Source organism: Acanthisitta chloris, unplaced genomic scaffold, assembly GCF_000695815.1.
Source record: "Acanthisitta chloris isolate BGI_N310 unplaced genomic scaffold, ASM69581v1 scaffold33503, whole genome shotgun sequence".
Lineage (NCBI taxonomy): Eukaryota > Metazoa > Chordata > Aves > Passeriformes > Acanthisittidae > Acanthisitta > Acanthisitta chloris.
In genome coordinates, this window is record NW_008664828.1 from 1,082 (window position 1) to 23,141 (window position 22,060).

The window sequence follows — 22,060 nt, forward strand, 5'->3', positions numbered from 1 at the left end:
AGGTTTAGAGGTTCAGCTCAGAAGGAAAAGAGGATCCATCCGACTTGGAACTGGAAGAAGCTGTGCTTGCCCCTGCCAGATGCAGCTCTGCTCTCCTCCTCCCTCCCCTTACGGTAAATGACACAACTCACAGAAGTGACTGTTTGCAGGGTGAGCTGCAGACACACTCTCCAGCTTTTATGTGTAAAGCACAGACCACACTTCAGCACTTCACTCTTTTAAAATAGGCTAGTTCTTCCCAAACTGCAGGAATGAATCCAAGTGCAGATTCCCTCACAGTCCCCCAGTGAGATATGCAATCCCCAGACACACCAGTTTCACAAAGTTAAACATTTATTAGGAACAAGAACTATTACAAAAAGATACCCATAGTCTAAATATATACATGAGGTTTAAACATAGCATTTGCATGTACCTTTAGCTATAAAAATACATTAGATTAACTGTAAACTAATTTATAAATATAGTTCTTTTTTAAAAAAAACCTAGTATTTCATAAGAAAGCCTTACTGTGCAATGAAAGAATATATATACCCTCGAAGGGGTTATTTCAAAGTTAGTGTCTAGTGTTATATAACTTAGAAAATTCAGTGTGTAGAGTCAAACCCTGATTTATACAATAAGAGATACATTGACTTTTTTAAAAACTTGATAAGGGAAAGAAAAGGTGAAGTATATATTATACATATAAAGCCAGAATAGTACGATTTAAAGAATTTCAGATGATTTCAGTTTCCACCATTGTTTATCAAAAATACAGAGATACATCAAGATAACCAACCAGCCTTTTACTGTTTGCCTCACCTCCCTATAGTCTGGCTGCAGCCCAAGAAAGCCCCCGGGTAGGCAAAAGTAAAATGTTTGTCTGAGAAGATGTTTGCACTCTAAGTGTTTTACAAAAATAGAAACTTATTTACAATGTTCCCATTTGGCCTTTCATGGGGAAGGGAGGACACTTTGTCACTGGATGGGGAGATTTACCTGTCTCACATCCCATGGGAGGACAGGCTCCTAGTTACAGCTGTTGGAGGTATGTCTTGTAAGAAGTGAAGAAATGTTGAAGTGCAATTTCAACGTTCACTAACTAATCAGGAAGTTTAGGCTCATGCAAAGTTTTTCCTTACTTATCACCACCCACCTTCCTTCCTCCTCCAAAAAAAGCTCCACTCATGCAACAGAACTTGTTACTGACTGGGTATATCTCTGAGCAAAGGAAGGTACGGCTTAAATCCCTGCTTGCAGCAGAGAAGAGAGGTCAGACCTGAATTTCTGCATCAAGTTCTGACATCTGGAAAACTCCAGGCAGCAATCTCTATCAGTGCTCCCTGGAGATCTGCTGATAGGCCATAAGGAACCTCGATGGGTTTGTTCTCAGAGGGCAATGCCAGTGAGACCAGTTGAACTTCCTAACAAGCTGTCACCACTAAGTCCTGCATGCTCACAGCTCCTGCAGACAATGGGACTTGCCATCTGTTTGCCAGTGGTTCTCCAGTAGAGCCAGGAGGAGGAGGAGGAGGGAAAGGAGTGAACCCAGGAACTGAAGACAGCATGTGGCTTGTCATTAATCTCATAGTAATGTCTGGGCATGCAAAGAAGTTACTGCAGGAGGTACTAAGGCATGAACTTGGTGTGACAGTCACTCCGTGGACAGCTGTGAGCAAGAGACAATCCAAGGCAGTTGGTTTCTCAGTGAAGGATCAGCTACTCTGTGCTGGCCACGAGACAATAGTACTCACGGAGATGATTGCTGTGAAGCTACTGACACATATAAGTCCAGTCATAGCTTTTCCATGGTAACTGGCTTGTACACCCACGTCTTGAGCACTGCGTGTGCTTGGGAGCACCTGCCTTTTCATACTGTACTTCCAGAAATGTATTTTAAGCTACATTCATACAGGATAAAGAAGCAGTGAGAAGAGCTTATAAGTTTTACTCTCATAATAATAGCCCTGGCTCAAGAAATGTAGAGATGTTCAGAAAGCCTGAAAGCTACAGAGAAAGAGAGAGCAGGACAGCTTCCTGCAGCTCTTCTGCTCCCTCCCCCAGATCAGAAGGACTGGTGTGGATGTTTTCTGTGGGGTATCTACCATGCTACATGCTTAGCATCCAACTTGGTGTCATCACGGTAAGTACAGTGCAAAATCCTCTTGCAAAAAGTGCTATAGTGAAGGTTTGAGATACAACTGTGACTCACTTGGAGCCAGAAGGGTCAGCAAGTTAGTAACTTGCATTTGCAGCATGTGTAGTGTGTGCACACCAAAACATCAGGTTCCAAGGACACTTGAAAGTCTAGCTCTGTTGGGTGAAATACTGGCCCCAAAGGAGTCCTCTAGGAAACCCCACAAATCTCATTCAGGGCCAGAATATCACCAGTATGGAGAATGCACATATCTTTAGAGAGACCAAGATAGCTCTTTCAAAGAGAATTTCTTTACAGATCCTTCCATGAAAGCTTGCACTCCCATTCCAAACTCCAGCTGCAATCTTCACATAAACTCCACCAACTCCAGCCAAGTTGTACTAGCCCTAACCACTCGAGTCCGTCTATGCCAAGTGAAATGCAAATGCCTCTGAAGGTGTTTACCAGCCCATGTGAATGGAACCAGCAGTCTCTCTAACACGCCAGTGATGTCCGTGTCCTTCAGGGGTACAGCTTGAAAGCAGATATCCTGCAAACACTGTGACTGACCAGTGTTTGGTCACAGGTAGCAGGCAGATGTACAGCCAGGGGCTTGCACAGTACAGACGTGTACTGCCAGTAGGGTCAGGTAAATCAGTTTTTGAAGAGCCAGTTGACAAATGGAGTCCAGTAGATTCAGTGTTTCTAGAGGAATAAAGACAGGTGTTTCCATTTTCCTCCCTACCCCTCCCCTCCCCCTCGCTCTGAACACGTCCCCATGTCTCACATTCAGAGTGTCAGCATTTTAGGCCTTCTGTGTTCACGGACTCTTCTGGGAGAGTTTGATGGTGACTGTCTTCACTTCGGTATATTCTGCCAAAGCATATTCACCGCTGGAAATGAAGAGAGAGAAGGGAAAGGGACAAACAATTGTAGCATATTAATGTGTACTTCCCTGAGAGATGCAATTTCTACACCAGTGCATTTTAACCTCGCATTGACAGCTGCTGTAGAGGACACCAGGCCATTAAAACTAGGTCTGAACTGACTTACACCAGCTACCAATTTGGTCCATCACTTCTACTAACCACTAAGAACATACATGTAAGAACACACAGCTTCACTCTGTTGTAAAAGAAACATGGAACGCTTCTGGTCGCTGTAACCCACAAGATAAGACTCTGTGACTCTTTGCCTAGTGAAAACTGAGTGCTGCTGTGTGAAGCCACAGAAGAGAGAGCCACGTACAAACAGTTATGAGTGCTTAGACAGTAATTAAAGAAAGCTTCTATCTACAAAATACCATGTCATCAAGAGGGCACAGCGGCTCCAGAAATGCATACTGATGAGAGAGCCCACCACTGCATTATGTCTTGGTTGGTGGAAACTGGCTCCTTTCCCATGCTTTGCCCATGGGATAAACCCCTGACATCCCTTAATTAGCCAGGCAGTCAGGCAAAGTAAACCATAAGGTCTGTCTCTATATAATATCCCATTTGAGGATTCATTTATTTGCTGTGTTTAGCAAGTCAGGCATTTGAATGTCTCAGAGCAGCAGATGCACCAGAACAACTACTGGAAGTAGTTACTGGAATTGAACCTGGTTTATGAAAGAAAAGGTGAGTGAGATTCCTCTGATGACTTTGCTGAGTGATGTAAGAAAATCTGCCTCTCTCCTGTACAAGAAGGAAATTGAGATTTAAGACAATTATACTGCATGCAGTTCTGGTGTCCTCAACATAAGGAGGACGTGGAACTGTTGGAGCAAGTCCAGAGGAAGCCATGAAGTTGACAAGAGGACTGGAGCATCTCCCCTATGAAGACAGGCTGAGGAAGCTGGGGTTGTTCAGCCTGGAGAAGACTGTGTGGAGACTTCATAGCAACTTTGCAATATCTGAAGAGCCTACAAGGAGCTGGAGAGGGACTCTGTGTTAGGAACTGCAATGATGGGGAATGGGGAGATATTGAAAGAGGGAAATTTAGGTTAGGTACCAGAAAGAGGTTTTTCCTGTGAGGGTGGTGAGACACTGGCACAGGTTGCCCAGGCAGGCTGTGGCTGCCCCAACCCTGGCAGTGTTCAGAGCCAGGCTGGATAAAGCCTTGAGCAACCTGATCTAGTGAGGAGGTGTCCCTGCCCAGGGTAGGGGTTGGGGCTAGATGATCTCTAAGGTCCATTCCAACCCCTAAATTCTATGATTCTATGAATTTCTCAGCTCTACCTCTAATTCATGGAGTTTGAAAAATTCAGCTTTAGTAACTAATTAGAGCTGAAATGTCTGGTAGCCCCACTTTGGCAGGCCAGGCTGGAAAAGAGGGACAGAGGGTCCTTCTGTAATTTAGTGGCAAGCTTGGAAGATGGGATGTAGAATGATTTTGGAGATCACTCCTTCCCACTGGAAGAGGTCCAACTAGGAGCAATGATACAGCAGTCAAGGGAGGCCCAGATACCACCTTGTAAAGATGGAGGAGGTTTGGGGTGGATACCAGTGGCCCCAGCCAAGGTGCCATACTTTCCCCTTCATCTAACAATCTAACTAGTACGGAAAAATGCTTCCAAGTGGACTTGACTGAACTGAAGTTATTATAAGCTTATAAAGCCAATGAAGGTACTCCTAAAGTAGTGTTTGATATACATGCTGTACTGGTTTAACATCTCCCTGTGCAGCATGCTGCAAGCCTGAGAGTTTTAAAGCAAATTCAACAGTGTTTTCACAGGCACAATCGTTACTGCATTCACCACCCACATATAAACACAATGTTGAGCAAAACTTACAGTTCTCTGCCATTGCCTGACATTTTAAAGCCACCGAAAGGAGCCTGTGCATAGAGAGCATTGTAACAGTTGATCCTACAATAAAAACATTCATTTTAAAAAGACAATTCAATACCAAGGAGAAGCAAGATGATGACAACAACGACAATACAAAGAAAGGCTGAAATCTGTCAGTTTTCTCTTTATACAATTCAGTTGCTTGAGAAATCAGATTTTTGCAATAAAATCTTATTTTGCTGCAGAAAGAGAAACATTTGAGTAGTACTCAGTTTGACCTACATCTCACTTCATAGTCTCCAATGGCAAAGCCATTCATGCTTGAGCTGGAATTAATGCTGTGTTCAGAGTCATGATTAAAATAAACGGTACAGCCTATTCCCTAGTTTATGAAGCACATTCTGAAATAAACATGTTTACTCAGAAATCTCTCTAAACTCTCACAACCAGGCCCCAGCATCTGCTTCCAGGTATAGAAAAAAATTTGGACTGTATTAGACAATTGTGTCACAGTAAAATGAAAGCACTAGGCCCATTTCTATGGACACTTCGTAGGAAAAGCTAATGCAGACACTTCCTCAGCATCTCAGTAAGATCAAATGACTGAAGAGGGACAGGCTTGGTGCTGTCGGTCTGCACCTTGATGTATGTACAGCATATATATCCTTTAAAGCCCAACATCCTATTTTAAAGTAAATATTTGAAGCAGATTCTTCTGGTGCCAGCTCTTGAAATCAATCCTTTGTGTGCATCAGAGTCAGACATCAGAGAAAATTCTTATCTTGAGTGAAAAAAAAATAATCAGGATTCCATCGTTAAAATTGTTCTAATAGAAATCGTATAAGCAAAAATAGTTGCTTTTCTCTGTGGCAGTGGTGTGTTGCCATCTACTGTCCGCACTAGTGTGTGCAGCTGAGACACGCCTGCTGCTGCCGAAAGAGAATGGGAATTGCTTTTTGCTCTCAGGATTTTGAAAGACATCACATCTGGTGGAACTTTCTCCAACTCCTACATTTCCAGAGTTTTCCAGATAGAGAATTGCATCGATTGAACTTCTTGCCAAACTGGTCCTCACCATCTTGTTTTGATGAATGGATGTTGCTTCTGAGCAGCATATCAAGAATTAAACGGACTAATAATGCATCTTACCTCCAGCATGTACACATGGTTACAAGCCATGCACCTCTCTGCCCTCCCAGGAAACAAACTCCCAGCCCACACGGTCCCACACTGCTCACCAGACTGTTCCTGACTGCAGTGCCGAAGCCAACGTTAACGCTCTGTCCAGGTTCTTTGTGAACACTGCGGCCGTGAGTCCATACTCAGTACTGTTGGCTCTTCTTATGACCTCTTCTATACTCTTGAACTTCATAATTGGCTGAACTGGCCCAAAAATCTGCACATATCAATGAAACTTTAGTACAGGAAAGCCTCTGCTAATCACAGTAATTTTGAAGTAATCGGAATCAGATGCTTTGTTTGGATGCTGTATTTAAAATGTTGTATCCTAACCTTCCAGAAGTTGCTGATAAAGTCTCTTAAAAGCTACTAATGAAACTTCAAAAGCAGCACAGTATGCACTGTAGTAGTTAATACATGTCTAGATCCAGCAACTAACAGATCATCTATAAAAATCAAAATAAGCAGATTTAGATCTGGACAAGTTTCAAATGATTCATCTTTATTTCATTTACAACTCTCCTTTTGAACTCCGAAGTTGAATGTACTCAAGTAGTCATTAATATATTTCAAAGGATGCAAATTTTCTCCCTTGGTTTTAACTCTGATTTTGTCAGTGTGTGCAGTTTATTTGCACGCACTGCATTAACCATGTCAGAGTTTGACCACAAACTTGGCTTCCCAGATCTCACCCTGAAGGTGAGATACAGACTCACTTGGATACAGATTCATTTGGGCCACATTTAGGCTCATACAAGGGTTTCTAAATGTCTTTGTTTTGGGAGATCCAGGTACTAAGTGGAACCTCAATCTCAGGCAAAGGATGAACATGCATTTGCAACAGAACTGCAAGTGAATGAAACTGGATAAGCTTTGTGAATCATGACTTGGGCTTTGGAGTGAGTTCATTAAGAAATGGTCTGTCATGGGATTTTCAGCTTTTTCCCTCTATTTTTAGAATGTAACTCATGCCCTGACTGACTGATACCTTTCCCAGGTTCCTTAGAGAATCTGTGGCAGATCTGAGACATTTAAACATCCTGCCAGGAGTGAACAGCAAGCAGCCCCATAAAAAGCACTAGTCTAAACTCTCAAATACAAGTGCCAGTTTGACTTTGGCAACTACTTATTTTCCATTGAGGAACACGTTGAAAAGTAGATTAACTTCTATTTCAAAGGAATATCACAGGATCTAATCACATGCAGCTTGTTCAACATTTCTGCATATGAGTAATGAAAGCCAAAGTATTAGGTCTGCACTTTGCTGGCTTGGAGCATGTTTTCGTATAGGAAAAAATGGTCAGTCTCAGGGGATTTTTCCATGAGAATGGAATCTGGGATTGTTTCAGATGCTTAGGCTCCTTGAGAGAAGTTCTTCAGTGGCATATGGCAGGGCCATTCCTTCCTTTCTCACCACATTCAAGTCCAGAGTTCTTTTCCCACCCTTTTGCAAGAAAGTAACTCCTTCTTTACAAAGCAGTGAAGAAAGAACTCACATTACACTGTCCTCTGTCACCGTACCACAGCTGAGCAATTTCGAGCCCACTCCGTAGGAGGTGTGTAAGAGCACACCCATCCCTTGGTGTAGAGTGGGAGAGCTTAACTCTGTCTTCAGAAAACCTTCAAGCTACAGGGCAAAGAATAAGTAGAATTGCTCCAGCCTGCCACAGTTTCAGTTATTTTTACTCAGTTATTTATATATCTATCAAGGTTTCAGACAGAACTCCCTCCATCACCATTACTTCTTATTCTAAAGCAGCATTTATCTAGGTAAGGCATGTGCTTGTATTATGCAGTTCTCCTGAAATGAGACCCAAAAGCTTTAGGGTCTTATCTACTCATCTACTGTGTTTTAATCTGGGTTTGTTATTGCCCAGTGAGTACACTCACAGGGCTGCTTTGCTTTAGGAAAACCAAACAAAATGAGGGAAAGCAGCAAGGCATTAGGAAGGGCTGGAAAACAGACACTGCACATAATTGCTGCTAAAGCCTTTTGACAGGTTTTTTGCCTGTTCTGCTCTCCCTATTCTCTCACAATTTCCCCCCACACGTACATACACTCCAAACTGAAGCTCACATTGCAGATACTGCATCAGTAGAATGGATTTCAGCATTTAGCAGTTGTTAGAGCATAGAAATAAGTGAAATAAATCAAACTTCTATTCTCTTCTCAGGCTTTCCCTTCAAACTACCGTACAATCTTTCTTTCCTGTTGACAGTGGTGAATGCATCTCAAATTGAAGTGATTGTACTGTACCTCTTCTTTGGCGATTCGCATGTTGTCAGTGACCTCTGAAAACACAGTGGGTTTTATAAACAGGCCTCTGTCTTCAATGGCAAGACCCCCACACTCCAGCTTAGCCCCTTCTTTCTTCCCACTTTCTATCAGCTCCAGGATTTTATCAAACTGTTTTTGGTCAATCTGTCAGACACAAAAGGAAAAGAAACAGACAGCAGAGCCTTTATTATCACCGTTCCAGAGACTGGAGCCATGGTATGTGGCCCAGGGGCACGTTTGCAGGGCACTGTCAAAACAGGTCAGTTTGCATCTCAATTTAGGGTATGGCAGTCAGGCAATAAGCAGGGTGAGAGACAGGATGTGGGCATAGCCCTGAGCCACAGAAAACAGAAGGTGATAGTTTAATGTGATCTAACTGTTTGCTGCCACATGCAGGGGGTCTCCCCAGTTTCCCTTCCTCCAAGTCCTGGATATGTGGCTCCCATGGCTCACCTCACTTGAGCTGTGGGACTTGCTGACCTTCTCCAAGCACTGATTTAGCTCAGCAGCAGCACGAAAACAGCCTGAGATGGGTTTTGCTGGACTAGCAACCTCAAGTCAGCTCAGCAAGGAATCTGACCACCAACAGAATCAGTGCAAGAGACAGAGAATCAGGGTATTTAAATTAAGTCAACTTTGCTGAGTGTGCAGCTTCACCCATAGCCCTCTGTCCCCAGCTCTGTCTCCATCTCCTTATTCACATGCACACTATATGAGCAGCCTCAAAGATAAACCCTGTTGGTGGGGTGACTTCAGAACAACTGCTGCACGGAAGCCTTGCTTTTATACTCAGAATGATTTCTCTGATCTGAGAGACTAGTACCATCCCTGCACTTTTTGATTCTCTACACCAGGAACCATACCTTCACTTTTAACTACCAATCTTGTCTAACTCCTCCTCACCCACACCTAAATACAGAGCAATCGCAAACAGTGAGTGCTGTCATTACCAGCCTTTAACTAACAGTGGAGGTGGGGAAAGGCCAGTCCAGTGACAGGACTCTGAAGCTGCACAGCTGCACCAGGACTTGCAGGAGACATCATGTACTCCACAAGCACAGTGGGACATGCTGGGAAGAGGTGCAGAAGCCCATAGAACTTTTGATCAGCACTGATCCTTCTTTTGTGCCCCACTTGCAGCACTGTGCTGCAGGCACTGCCAGGTTTCAAACAAACAGACCTAGCTGTTGGCATGATGTATAATTAAGGATGCAACACCTCATCACAGCACCCTGAAGAGAGTAAAAGACTTACAGAGATGTTTTTGAAAAGCAAAACTAAAAAAAAATCTCGACAAATTTATTGAGGGGATTAAATAGAAGACTCCACCCGCTGGTTCAAGGTGCCCTGACAGCCTGGGGGGTTATTCTGGATGCCAGGTATCTCCAGATGCTTGGACTGGTTCAGTCTTCCTCCCTAGGCATCTGTTTTTGTTTCAGTAGGGCCAGTTGCCAGTTGGGACTGTTTACATGGCGTGTTCCACATTTGACTCCTCCAGATTACAGACTGTATCCTGTCCCTAGTTAATCCTGGCCACACACAATCCAAGTTTTCATGCTTTTAGACAAATATCAAAGCTGCAGGAGGGTGTCCTTGGGGTACTTCTGGTACACAGCAAAAACAGAGAACACAGCACAGAGCACATCTCCTGCCACACAGATGTGTGGATCACAGGCACTGTGGTCAGCTTGTACTGAATGCTCATGTTCTCTCATGTCTTAAGGTGCTACCCAAGGAAACACTTGATACATGCTACTGCACGAGGAAATGTGTGCCTTCACATAGGATACAGTGTCACAGAGTGAGTTTGGCAGGTGTCATACATGTTGTCTATTTGTCTGGTTGCTTAGTTGCCAAATGTAAATAATTTGAAAATATCTGCAAGTGCTTTCCATCCTGGCATGTCTGTGATCCAGACCAATCCAGTCCATCCACTTCACATCACAGAAAACAAAACAAGGATATTTATACAGCTGTAACTTGTTGCAAGGCAAACTACAGTTAGATGAAAAGACACTGGGGAAAGAAAACATTTGTAAAAATGACATGCAAGGGTGGAACTGTTTGTCATTGTAACTAGAGCTTGCAAGGCTTGTTTAAATTCTGTCCCCTACTCCACTATTATTTATAGTTCAAGCATTGAGTTCTATTAAAAACACATGGTTTGGTGAAGCAAATTCTACTATTTGTTCATCTAATTCAATAGAGGAGAAAGCTTCTAAGGATCACTGCAATGCTGAAAATCTGAGAACCCCCAAATCTTCATCTTTTGCCTCATGGAAGTCATGACCACACAGAGCACTCTTCCAAACCTAGCATTTGTAATCCTACAGAATAACCCAGAACTGAGGCCAGCAGACTGTTGGATGCCGACCATTTTTACTTACATGTTTTGCTTTCACACTTTAATCCTGAGGTATATGTCTACAGTCTAAGGAAATATTCACCTTCTTAAAAATCAAACTATGTTTCGAGCTGAATAACTTCTGGCTAACAAGTGCCATGATTAGTGCTTATTTTATTTCTGTAGACTAGGTCCTACAGTCCATGAATCCAGAATCTGGGGTTCTAAATAACACAACTAGTCTAGTCTTGTTCTAATCTAGTCCCTGTTCTAGTCCATCAGGACATTAGGCTCATCTAATGCAGTTTGCTGTTCACAGTTGTATAATGCACTGGTTAACCAGTTTGCCATCTGTGCAGATTTACTTTATTGCTTCCTGTGATCCAGCTCCCAGGAATCCAAAGTTAAAAATTGCCCTTGGTCTGCATTTGAGGTTGGCACTCTGCTCAAAGAGTCCTGATCACCCCTCAGGTTTCTTGTGGTGTCCTTTGAATTCCAGCCAGGCAGCACAGCCAGACACATGTGAGTTTTGGAGAAGTCTCATCAGAAGCATGCCTCATTTCTGCCTAAATTTAATACTGTTCAAAGCTGACCTAATTTTGATCAGAGCAGTACAGTTTATATCAGCAGAACCCAATACTGCAGCTGACACAGTCTTTTCCCCACATCCATGCCATGAGCATCCATGCCAGTGCACTGTAATCCACCTCAGGGAACTGACCTGAGTAAAACCTTTCTTCCTCACATCCAAAAAGGCTGGATTAGACCTGAATCAGCCAGTTCCCCAGTCTAGTGCAATGCAATGTAGGAACAAACAGCTGCACATGGGACTGCTTTTCCAGGACTAGCTTACATCAACTTCAGGTTCTTGTGGGACAGGATTGTCATCACCTACAACTGATGTAGGACCAAAAAATCATGGGCTAAACCACTGTCAGCCTAAAGACTGACTCCAGCTCCTTCCCACTCTTGGCTCCTAAGCCAGTGACCATCCCAGAGTGGGATCTATGCAGCAGCATGTGGCCGTGTTTGTAATGCTTTGTGTATGTTCACTCTGACCCACATGGAAGGAGAATGAAAACAACAGACTGGATCTGAAGCAACTGATGGGGAGAGATGAAGAGGAAGACATTATTTTTCCTGGTGATTCTTCCCTTATCCATCAGTTCAAGATAAAAAAACCCTCATAGTCAAGCAGGTCACTTCAGGAACAGAAAAACAATCTGATCTGGAAACTTCACATTTGAACAGTAACTTGTGGGCAGGTGTGAATCTTTGCTACTTTTGGAAGTATTTTAAGCCCTTGTGACACTGCATCATTTCTCTCCTCTGCTTAAGTTTCTGTGTGTGCCCACAGCATAGGCTCCAGAGAGTGAGGAACTATAGCTGCAGAGAAAGTGGTTGTTCCTTTGCACAAAAGCTTTTGGGGTTTACAGTTTCCTCCCACTCTCTCAACACCTTCCCATCTTGGGCTTGATAGCTGCATGCACACAAGTTCAGGTGTGTGTGGGTGTATGATCTCTCCTAACTACAAGTGTAACAGGTAAGCCAGAGCAGGGAAAGATGACAGATGGGCCGTATTTAAAATCTGACCAGACGCTGCTATTCAGCTTACTGTTACCCTTAATTATAGCTCTGTATGCAAAGAGTCTCTCTAAGCCACAGTGATCCCAGAGGATGGTGCTGTGCCACAGTGTGCCCTGGGAAGTGCTCTGACAGCCTGGCAAGAGCTGGGAGCAAGGATGAACTGAAATAAGCTGCCCAGTCAGCTACTGTTGGATAAAAGCAGACCTTGAAGCAGTCTGAGGGTCAGCTCATCTCTGATGAAGCAAGTCTCAGCATGGGATTATTTTCCTAAGACTGCTGAGCAGTTTGAAATCTGTTTCTAGGCAAGTTACAGGGCTAGATATAACCTCAGCATGAACAGGGGATGTACATCATCTTATTACCCATGCATGAGGACATGCAATGAGGTTTTGACATGTGGATTCAGATCCAGATAAGGAGAGGCGGATGTCCTGAGAGCCATCCCTACTCTAGCAGATCCTACACAGCACCAAGGAAGAAAAACTCACAGTGAAGTAATGAAAACAAGAGGCCTCAGCTACAGATTTCTGGGAATCCTGGTTTGGTTTTGGTAGCAAACAGTGGACCTGTTAGAAGATCTGACCCAAGGATCATCTTCCTCCAGAGCCTTCCAGTGCAGCTCAGATTGCTTCAGAAGAAAATACTAAGAGGAAGGCTCTGGAAGCATTGAGGAGGCTGGTTCTGACAGCAGCTTGGCATGATTCTTCCTCCTAATGCAGCTGAAACTTTGCCAGAGGATCAGAAAGGGAGCAGAGGAGGAGAGGGAAAGTGAGGACTCAGGAGTCCCTGGGCTCTAACTACTTGTCATCACCCACACAGCCAAGGAGCTGAATGGCCTTTTCTGCAGCTGCACTCTTGTGCACAGGGCTATGGCTCACTGCAACATGCTTTGTGTTACTGTACCAGGGAGACAGCCCCTTCCATAAGGCTGGATAAGAACTGAATTAAATACATTTGTGTTTTAAAAAAATTACAACATAACATTTCAACACTTGTGATTAATTGATATTTAAAATAGAGAGGAAAAATAAAGCCATGATACATTACTCACCCCTCGGCACTTCTGCTGGGACCATATTCGTAAGGATAATATTTACACAAGGAAAATTAAACAAAACCACAACCAAAAACCAAACAACTGTTCTCAGGCACAGTTACCTGGGGCCCTTGTTCAGTTCTGGCATCAAAAGGGTCTCCAACCAGTCGTTTCTTGGCATACTCCACGCTGCGCTTGACGAACTCTGGATAGATCTGCTCCTCCACAAACACTCTGGAGGCAGCAGTGCAGCACTGCCCTTGGTTGAAGAACACGCCTTGATGGGCACATTCCACTGCCAAGTCCACTGCAAAATGGCCCAGGAGGGAAAAGTTTTACCACATGCAGAGTTTCAGCCTTCCAATGTTTCCAGACATGTTTTTTCCTCTCTCTTTTGAAAATCTCCTCAAAAAATGCTGACAATGGTCCACACCCATGGAAGGCACTCACAGGACCTCATACTGCCCCCAAACCAGATCTCTAATCCTATCCACCCCCACCACCACCATTCCTGCCTTTTGTCTCGAGGTCTTGGTTGCCATAGCTCCTGACACTTTCTTCCACAAAGACTCACTGAAGGCAGTGACCAGTTTTTCTTGCTGTGAGAATTCAAATGTGGACTCCTAGATGCCATGCATTGGTTCCTATAGAGTAGTTTCAGTAGTGATAGTTCAGAAAGCAGTGTGCCAGCCTTGATCAGGTCCTTGCAATGCTCACTGTTAGCAGATGGCACAAATACCTCTGACTTTCAACCTCTGCTGTGCTGTGCAGGAGAATGGAGAGTATTTTCCTGAAGCCTAATAGGATTTTCCAACCATTTTGATGGTCACAGGTTATACATATCTCCTAGCACTACCCACTAATGCAACAAAATCACAATGAAACATGTGAAGTGAGCCCTGCAGACCCCCAGGATAGAGGTGAAGGCTGGATTAGATCAGGACCTACAAAACTTCTGGCATAGGAATGCCTGCAGAGGGACTGCTTTCCAGAAAACTGCTTTCCTCAGTGCTTGGCTCAGGCTCTGCAGCACTGCCAACCACACAAAAAGCACACAAACAACAGAAACACACAAATGCAAGAATTATCTGCAACTGCAGCCATCCCCAGGGAAGGCAATGGGAATGATCCCTGTGCTGGGGAAGAGCTTCAGCAACTCAGAACTCCATTCTGCTCTTGGACAGAGGTCTCCTCCAGCCTTTGGGGTGGATATGGTGGCAAACACCAGCCCTGGGAGCTGCCAAAGGGCAGCAGAGACACCCAAACCCCAACACACTCAGTCTCTTACAGCAAATAAACACAGCAGCCCATACTTACAGTCTGCATCAGCACACACAATGCAGGGGTTTTTCCCTCCCAGCTCTAATGTCACCCTTTTGAGGTTGCTTTTGGAAGCAGCTTCCTTAATCAGTTTTCCAACCTGTAGCAGTGAGACACAAAGAGGGCATGAGTTGTTTCCCCTGAAAATCTCAACTCAATGTGTCAAGTGTGATGCTAACAAGGGTGGAGAAGCCTGGTGGGTGGCTGAAGCAGGTAGAAGTCAGGGGGAGCACTTTGAAAGGGTTTGAGTTTCCTACTGCTGAGATGTGTTGGGTCAGTCCCAGAACAAAGGTTTGGTTTAGGCAGATTTTAAAGTGCAGGCTATGTGTGAGAGCTCCAGGATCTGTATCCTGAAGTTATCTGCTACCCAGAGCTGTGGAACAAGGTATTTCCCAACCAGAGCAAGCTAGTGAGCAACACTGGCAGTCAATGGGCTCCAAGGTCTACAAGTTTTCCTTTTAAAACCTGGGAATTCAACTTCTAAGAGTAAATCTTGCTGAGGCAATAAGAACTCACTGTTCCTATCTGTTAGCACTCCCATGCCAAAAAGCTATGCAGAGATTTTGACATTTAGGGGAAAACTAATACTTTCTGACAGTTTAGACTGAGCTGCTCCACACACAAGAGTAGCTGAAATGTGTTCCTTCCAAGGCAAAACTTGAGGATTTCAACAGAGGAACTCCAACAAGCTCTGCCATGGCACTTTCTGCACAGGAACCTTCTCTGACCATCTATTGGCCTTTAACTGGCCACCCTGTCCTGAAGGGAAGGATTGACTGTGCTCCGAGTTAAATAATTCTGTTAGAAACAGTATGAATTAAAACTATTTGGGAACTTTATTTTTTAGGGCAGGTTAATTTCTTAAGAAGTGACCTTGTATTTGAATTTACTCATTTTGTAACTGATTTTCCTGTATTTTACCTTTGCACATGGAAACCTTAACTTTATTACTGCCTAAAAATACTGTTGCCCTGGAGTGGAGCTGTGAGCAAGGAAAGCATGGAGCAGCTCATGTATTTCTCACGGTTTGCCTTTGTAACTCAAGCATGACTCCTCTTATTAGCAGTGCAGATCATCTCTAGTCACTCAGAGCTTAGTCCTAGAGACAGCAGAAATAAGTGGTGCATCCTAGCTTTGCAAGAGGCACTGCTACAAGCTAGCTGGCTAAAGAGGGGTAAATTAATAAACTAAGAGGAATGAAGAAATCTAGATGGGAAAATTCTCATGGAATTTAAAATCAGTATTTCCAAGCTGGCACTGAGCCCAAGCTGGGGCTTAAAAACTAAGTCAAAATATATTTTGAATTAGCTCCATTTCCTGGCTCAGAAACAGTAGCATTGTGCTGCAAATACTGCAGAGATGCAGCTGAACTCACAGATGGGTGGAGGGGGAAGAAAACACTTCTAAATTACACATGCATTAGCAAAGAATCTGTCTCCCTTGGTGTTTCCTGCACACCCATGGATTAGGAGACAAGCACAGTGTCTACAGGAGGTTTTTTTGCCTACAGGCTCCAGCAGCTGAGATTTTCCTTCTACCACTAATCCACTGGATACTCCTTTTTCATTAAAAACCCAAACAGATCCATGTGGGCTGGATGAGTCTATAAGCTCCATTGTTTTCACACAGCCAATGTCTCATCTGGGCTAAAAGTTTCTGATCTAGGATTTGGAGAGAAACATGTAACTGAGTAAACTCTGAGATTAGACCAACTATCAAGAGAGTAAAAAGCTCATTGTGAACTTTTACTTTATTGTGTTCGTGTTTGTTCCCATGATCCTTGTACAGAAACAGAGGCTTAACACACCTTTTCCTACGGGATAAGCTCAGCAGTTATGATGTACACAAAGCCACTAGATGGTAGTGTTGGTAAATGCAGAAGCTTTTGAGTGTTTAGAGTTACCTTTAACGACAAAGAGCACCTTGCAAAGTAATTTATCATCATTATACATTCAGATTATGCTCTGCAATTATGAGGACAGACATGAGAATGGATGAAGTTGGCAAATGCTCCACAAGAATAATGTTCCTCAAAGAAATAAATGAGAAGAGACCCTATTTGCCTCAACTGCTGCCTCTGGTGTCAGCATTTCCATTCCTTGGATGGTGCATTTCTTCAGGGGGTGCAAGAAACACCTAAAGCAGTTAGTGGGAAAACATTCACATTTCTAAGCAATCTTTTGTTTGAGAATTTTCAGCAGTGATTACTGGAGGGAAATTTATTTGCATGTCTCAGCTGTGCTGAATCCCATGGGCTAGGCAAAGCCATACACTCATTTCTCCATGTAGGTACAAAAAAGGACAACTGTAGATGAGTGATGGTGCAGAGGCCTTGCTTCCACTCCTCTCATAAACAAGTCAGACATAGCTATTTACAGGAAAAAAACTGAATAGAAGGTGCTTTACTGTGCAGGTCTCAGAAGAAGCTCAAATGTTAATCCCCTCCACGTCAGCAGAGGAGGCCTTGGGCATGGGGCCATGTTTTTGTTTAAGTCCTAGTTCCTCAGAGGTAACTAAAGCCAAGGAAGAATTGTTCAGGGCTGACTGACTGACATGTTTTCCAGTTGCAGGGCAGGACTGGCAAGCAAACTTGCCCAGAAGTTCCATCAGGTCAATGACATGATGGTAAGTCACTGCCAACCTCCCCTGCGCACACACTGTGTCACCTAATGTCAGAGCATCTATTACAGTCCTCACAGAAATGTGGTGGTTTGGCAAAACCTGTCTTAGAGAGATGTGGGATTACCACAAGCACAAGGACCTGAAGGAGACAAATACCAAACACTTCTGAGAAATACTGTCACATGGAATGTGATGGAAAAAGGTGTTGGCTAGAAATCACTGACATTTCATTGGTCAAGTCTTATGTGGATGACAGTTTAGAAGAGAATGCAAAGAGGTACAGCAGGTGCTCTATGGAAAATCCATCGCCTACCTTTGTTGATCCAGTAAAAGCAATTTTATCAATGCTGTCATGGGTAGAAATCGCAGCACCAGCTGTGGGGCCATAGCCTGGCACAATGTTCACCACCCCTGGAGGGAAACCCACCTGAAACAGAGGTTAAATACAGCTCTGTAGAGATTTTGAGAGTGTAGTTCAGCTCTTGGGAAATTTGAATTAGTTGTACCATATTCCTCACAATTAAGGTTTGCAAGTTGCAGACAAGCTCTTCCCAGGTATATCACAGTTTTCCAGGCTTTCCAGTAACATGGCTGCGTGCTACCAGCTGGAGTAGACATGGGTGAAACTAACAGCCATGCTTAGGAAATGCCAAGTTTCAGTAAGAATTCTTGGAGAAGTCCCAGTTTCAAGTCAAAAGAGAGTAAGTCTCTTGGCCAAACTTGGCCCCCAGCTACTGCAGTGCAGCTGGAGCCAAGGGGTAACTGAATGAAAGTTTGTTTTGAACAAAGGTTGACATTTGTGGTTCTTCAGGGGCCAGAGGGATTAAGAAGTCAGTAAAACCTCACTAGATGATGGGGCTAATAAAACAGGAATACAAAAGCAGATGGTAACAGACTTATGCAAGTTTCCACCACATTTACAACCTAGATTAGCCAACTAGTGATTCTGCCAAAAGAGACAAATGGCAAAACTTTAGGTGAAATTCTAGTGTGAGGAGAACTGAGGGACTTACTGGTTTGTTCTGACTTCCTGAAACATGAGTTTCAAGGATTATGCTCTTGTAGGTTAGCCTTCCCCTACCACTGATAGCACAAGCCTGTTTTCCCTGCAGTTTCTAATGACAGAATTGCAGAATGTTACACATTTGTTTCATTTCTTGTGGCTTTTTAATATAAAATCTCAATAAATGCAGTTTTCCCTTCTTAATAGAGAAAAAAAGAAGTAATTGCTCACGGATTATCTTGCAAAGAATTATCCTCATAAGGCTTTTCTTTCTTGTTTATTCTTTTCATAAATTGGAAGGGCAGTTTCATTTCTTCTGTGGATGTGACAATGACAAAAGTGAATGGAGCTTACATCTTGGCTAATGTGTTTTCAAGCAAATACTGCGTGTCAAACTGTGCAAGTAATGGTGTTTGGAGGCAGCAGCAAAGCCACAAGGAAGCAAAAAAAATTGGTTCAGGTCATACTGAGCCAAAATCTTTTTTCTGTTTTTCAGAAAAAAAGAAAGCCAAAATATTTTGGTTGGCCCAAAATTATTTCATTGAACTTAACACATAGCTTTGCTTGTGTGGTAACATCTTCCGCATCCTTTTAGAGATGAAAACCAAAGAAGTTTAACTTATTCTTCTGGAAAACTGCAAAGAATTTAACTAATTTTGGGTAGAGAAAGGAGCATCTTCAAATACAGTTATTCTGCTCTAATTACACTTCTGCCTCGAAGGACAACTGACAGAGAGTTTAGAATTTCAGCTCAAAAAATTGATTTTACCAAAATTTAATGGGGTTTTTTTTGGGTGGGGGGGAGGGGAATGCTATGCATGTGTTTGGGGAGCTGCATGTCAGAGTATAAAAAGCAGTGGTGTGGCAGAGCTCACTAGAAGTCAAGACAATTGCACCCTGTGCTCACTCGTCTTGTGTAATCTTATTAAGTCAAGTAACTGTAGGAGATACTTAACTGGTATTATTTTTCCACTTCCTTTCCTGATGGAGCAGCCCTAAGTGTCAATTACCAACATATCCTTCTATTTTTTCCCAGGCTAAGCCAAGAACAGACAAAACCATCATCATCATTCTACTGAGCCTAACAAACAGGCTTCCAGCTGAGAGGCAAAACTGTATCTACAACCCTTTTAGTCTTCCTTGCAGCTAGTCACACGCACAGCTATAGGAAGCTGAAGTACTGACCAGTCCTGGAAGGTTCTGTGCACCTCCCACCACCTCTGCATGAGTAACATATCTGAGGGCACACAAGATCCTACCTGACAAGCCCTAAGCAAACATTTTGAAATCCCTTCCTTTATGTCAGTATCGAGCTGGATTTACAGGCCAGACATAGCCAAATTGTTCTATGAACCACAGAAATGATGAAGAATTGTTTCCCAGGGCACTCTGTCTTGGTTGAATTGTCCCACTTAGAAATGGTACAAACAACACTGCTGTCTAATCACACTCTTTTTGTCTCATTGTGCAACAAAACTGAGCTGTTGTCTTTCCCTCTTTTGGAAGACAAGGCAGAGGAATCAAAGCACCGTTTATTCTCTCTGCAGCATCCTGAGGAAGGAGAAAAACCTACAGGTTTTGTGATCTTTGCTACCTTCCAGCCAGTCACAAAGGCCTTAGGAAAAAAGGCTGAAGCAGAGGCAATTCTCACTTTCCTTTGTGAGGCTTTAATATCTTTAAAACCTAACATTCTGGACAGCCAACTCAAAACACAATCTTGCTTACAACCTTAAGAGAACAGAACCTAGACTGGATGCTCAGATTTCCTTACCTCCTTGATAAGTGAGCCAATGTACAGAGATGTCAGAGGACTTTGTTCAGCTGGTTTAATCACCAGAGTGTTTCCACAGCACAGTGCTGGTGCCATCTTCCAAACCAGCATCAGCAAGGGGAAGTTCCACTGCAAGAACACAAGGCACTGCTCAGATCAGCCTGACACAGTCACCGACTCACTTCCACGCAGTGTTTCCCCCACCACACAGCCCAGGGATCAAAAAGGAACTGGGAGAACAGCCATAAAGAGAAGAGTCTGCTTACAATGCTATGTTTGCTTGGACTACAGAGTATAACTTCCTTGATTTCCCCCTGAGATCCCTAATACTGCTGGCAGTCCTCACACTAATCCTGTAAGTTGGACAAACTGCTGCATGATGTGACCTCATTCTTTACATGAGTTTGCTCACACTTCGTGTAGGATTTTGGCTGTTCACAGAAACTGTGTTGGAGGCAGTTTCCTGATGCATCACTTTTGTACAGCATCCGAATGTGGGGGAATTACAGGGTGCAACTACTCATTGGAAAGGACTCTGTGTTTCTGTGCTAGGCATTGGCTGAGTAGTTAGGAGTTATACAATATCATTCAGTTCCAGGTTTATAACTAGAACACTGCAGTGGGTTGGTCAGTCATGGAAATCCAGAGGAGGTCTTATACTCCCTTCCAATTGTAAATTGTTCCTTTCCAATTAGTTTTCTAATTTGGAATTAGGAACCAGTCCACATCAGTTTCCTCTGTGCTAATCTCTTTCATGGTCATGTGTATTTGTAGATCTTGGAGCCTAAGCAAGAAGTGGAAAATCTAGCTCACACTGAATCTCAGAAAGGTCATTTGGCAGCAGAAGGGATTTCTTCATTAAAAATAATTAATGCTGCTTCAGGGATGATGGAAGCAGGCCAACAGTAAGGGGACTTCTTGTCAAGACTCAAGCCAAGGGCCTTCAGCTATCAACAAAGGAGCCAAATATGTTAGGAATCCACAAATTCACGCTTACAAATAAATTAGCAGTGTAGCTTTTAATCAATGAGTCCTGTTCTAACCCAGCAGCCTTGAGACAAAGCAGAATTTAGTCTCAAGTGCTATTCTTCAGCTTGCTTCTCTCTTTTTCCCAGACTTGTTCCATTTCACTGATCTTCTCCAATGGCCACATCCCATAATTTGCCCACTTGTCTTTTTCTCCTAAGCCCTCTTGGAAGCCTGGCTTTACAGCTTGAGCCATTCACACCTACACTACTTTTCTACACTTTCAGAGCATGAAATAACTCCATTAGGAGCTTTCTGCTGCAGAGTAGCTGGAGAAAGCAACAGTAAAGGACTCCAGGGCTGCCTCATGATATCACCTTGGGATAAAAATCAGCCATATGCTGCACTTTCTAAGAACTTCCCTTGCTAAGAACATTGGTTTAAATATAGTCAAGCCACAGGAAAAAGGGAGTACTGTTAATTGGTCTAGGGAGACATATGCAGAACAGTGACAGAATCATTTTCAATCAAGTAGGAATATACAAACCCACAGACAGTTGGTGTTATTGAGATCGAACTGGGGAAAAATTGGAGAAGATTTGTTCTGAGTAAACTGGAGACAGATGTGGTTTTCCTGACCCCAATCATCCTTTATACAAACAATGTTGAACTTGAGTCAAATTCAGTTCTGTACTTTCTATTGTATTTATTGCTAGGGTCAACCTGAGATCTTACAAGCCCCACTATGTTCCCTCATTGTGGCCTTCCAAAGCATTCTATAAGTAGGTTTTTAAAGGGATGGTTTTGAAAGCACTGCTGAGTACCAAAGGTGGCTGAGTGTGACAGGGAGATACCTTTTAACTGGTGATCAATGTGAGGAACCTGAGGTTTTGCTCTCAGGTCATAAATTCTGCTCGTAAGCAGTCACATTGCTTGCTCAGGCAGAAAAGCTGTGCAGAAGTCACCAAGACAAATGTCTGATAAATAGTACCATCACCTCCTGCTTTACCTCATTTTGACATTCCCAAATAGACCATACTTTCTTATCACCAGGGATATAAACTC

General features: G+C 43.3%; 1 protein-coding gene across 1 annotated transcript in view; it reads right to left on the reverse strand.

The window, feature by feature from the left end:
* Window positions 1-2,643: 2,643 nt before the first annotated feature.
* The window catches only part of ALDH1A3 (aldehyde dehydrogenase 1 family, member A3), a 30,640-nt gene continuing 11,223 nt past the window's right edge, over window positions 2,644-22,060 (reverse strand). The window contains exons 5-12 of the mRNA XM_009071509.1: window positions 20,030-20,158; window positions 17,569-17,682; window positions 14,631-14,733; window positions 13,436-13,620; window positions 8,326-8,490; window positions 6,128-6,285; window positions 4,893-4,967; window positions 2,644-3,012 (exon numbers count right to left, since the gene is read on the reverse strand). Of these exons, the coding sequence (XP_009069757.1) occupies window positions 2,940-3,012; window positions 4,893-4,967; window positions 6,128-6,285; window positions 8,326-8,490; window positions 13,436-13,620; window positions 14,631-14,733; window positions 17,569-17,682; window positions 20,030-20,158 (1,002 nt within the window). The 3' untranslated portion in view covers window positions 2,644-2,939. The remainder of the gene's footprint in view (window positions 3,013-4,892; window positions 4,968-6,127; window positions 6,286-8,325; window positions 8,491-13,435; window positions 13,621-14,630; window positions 14,734-17,568; window positions 17,683-20,029; window positions 20,159-22,060) is intronic.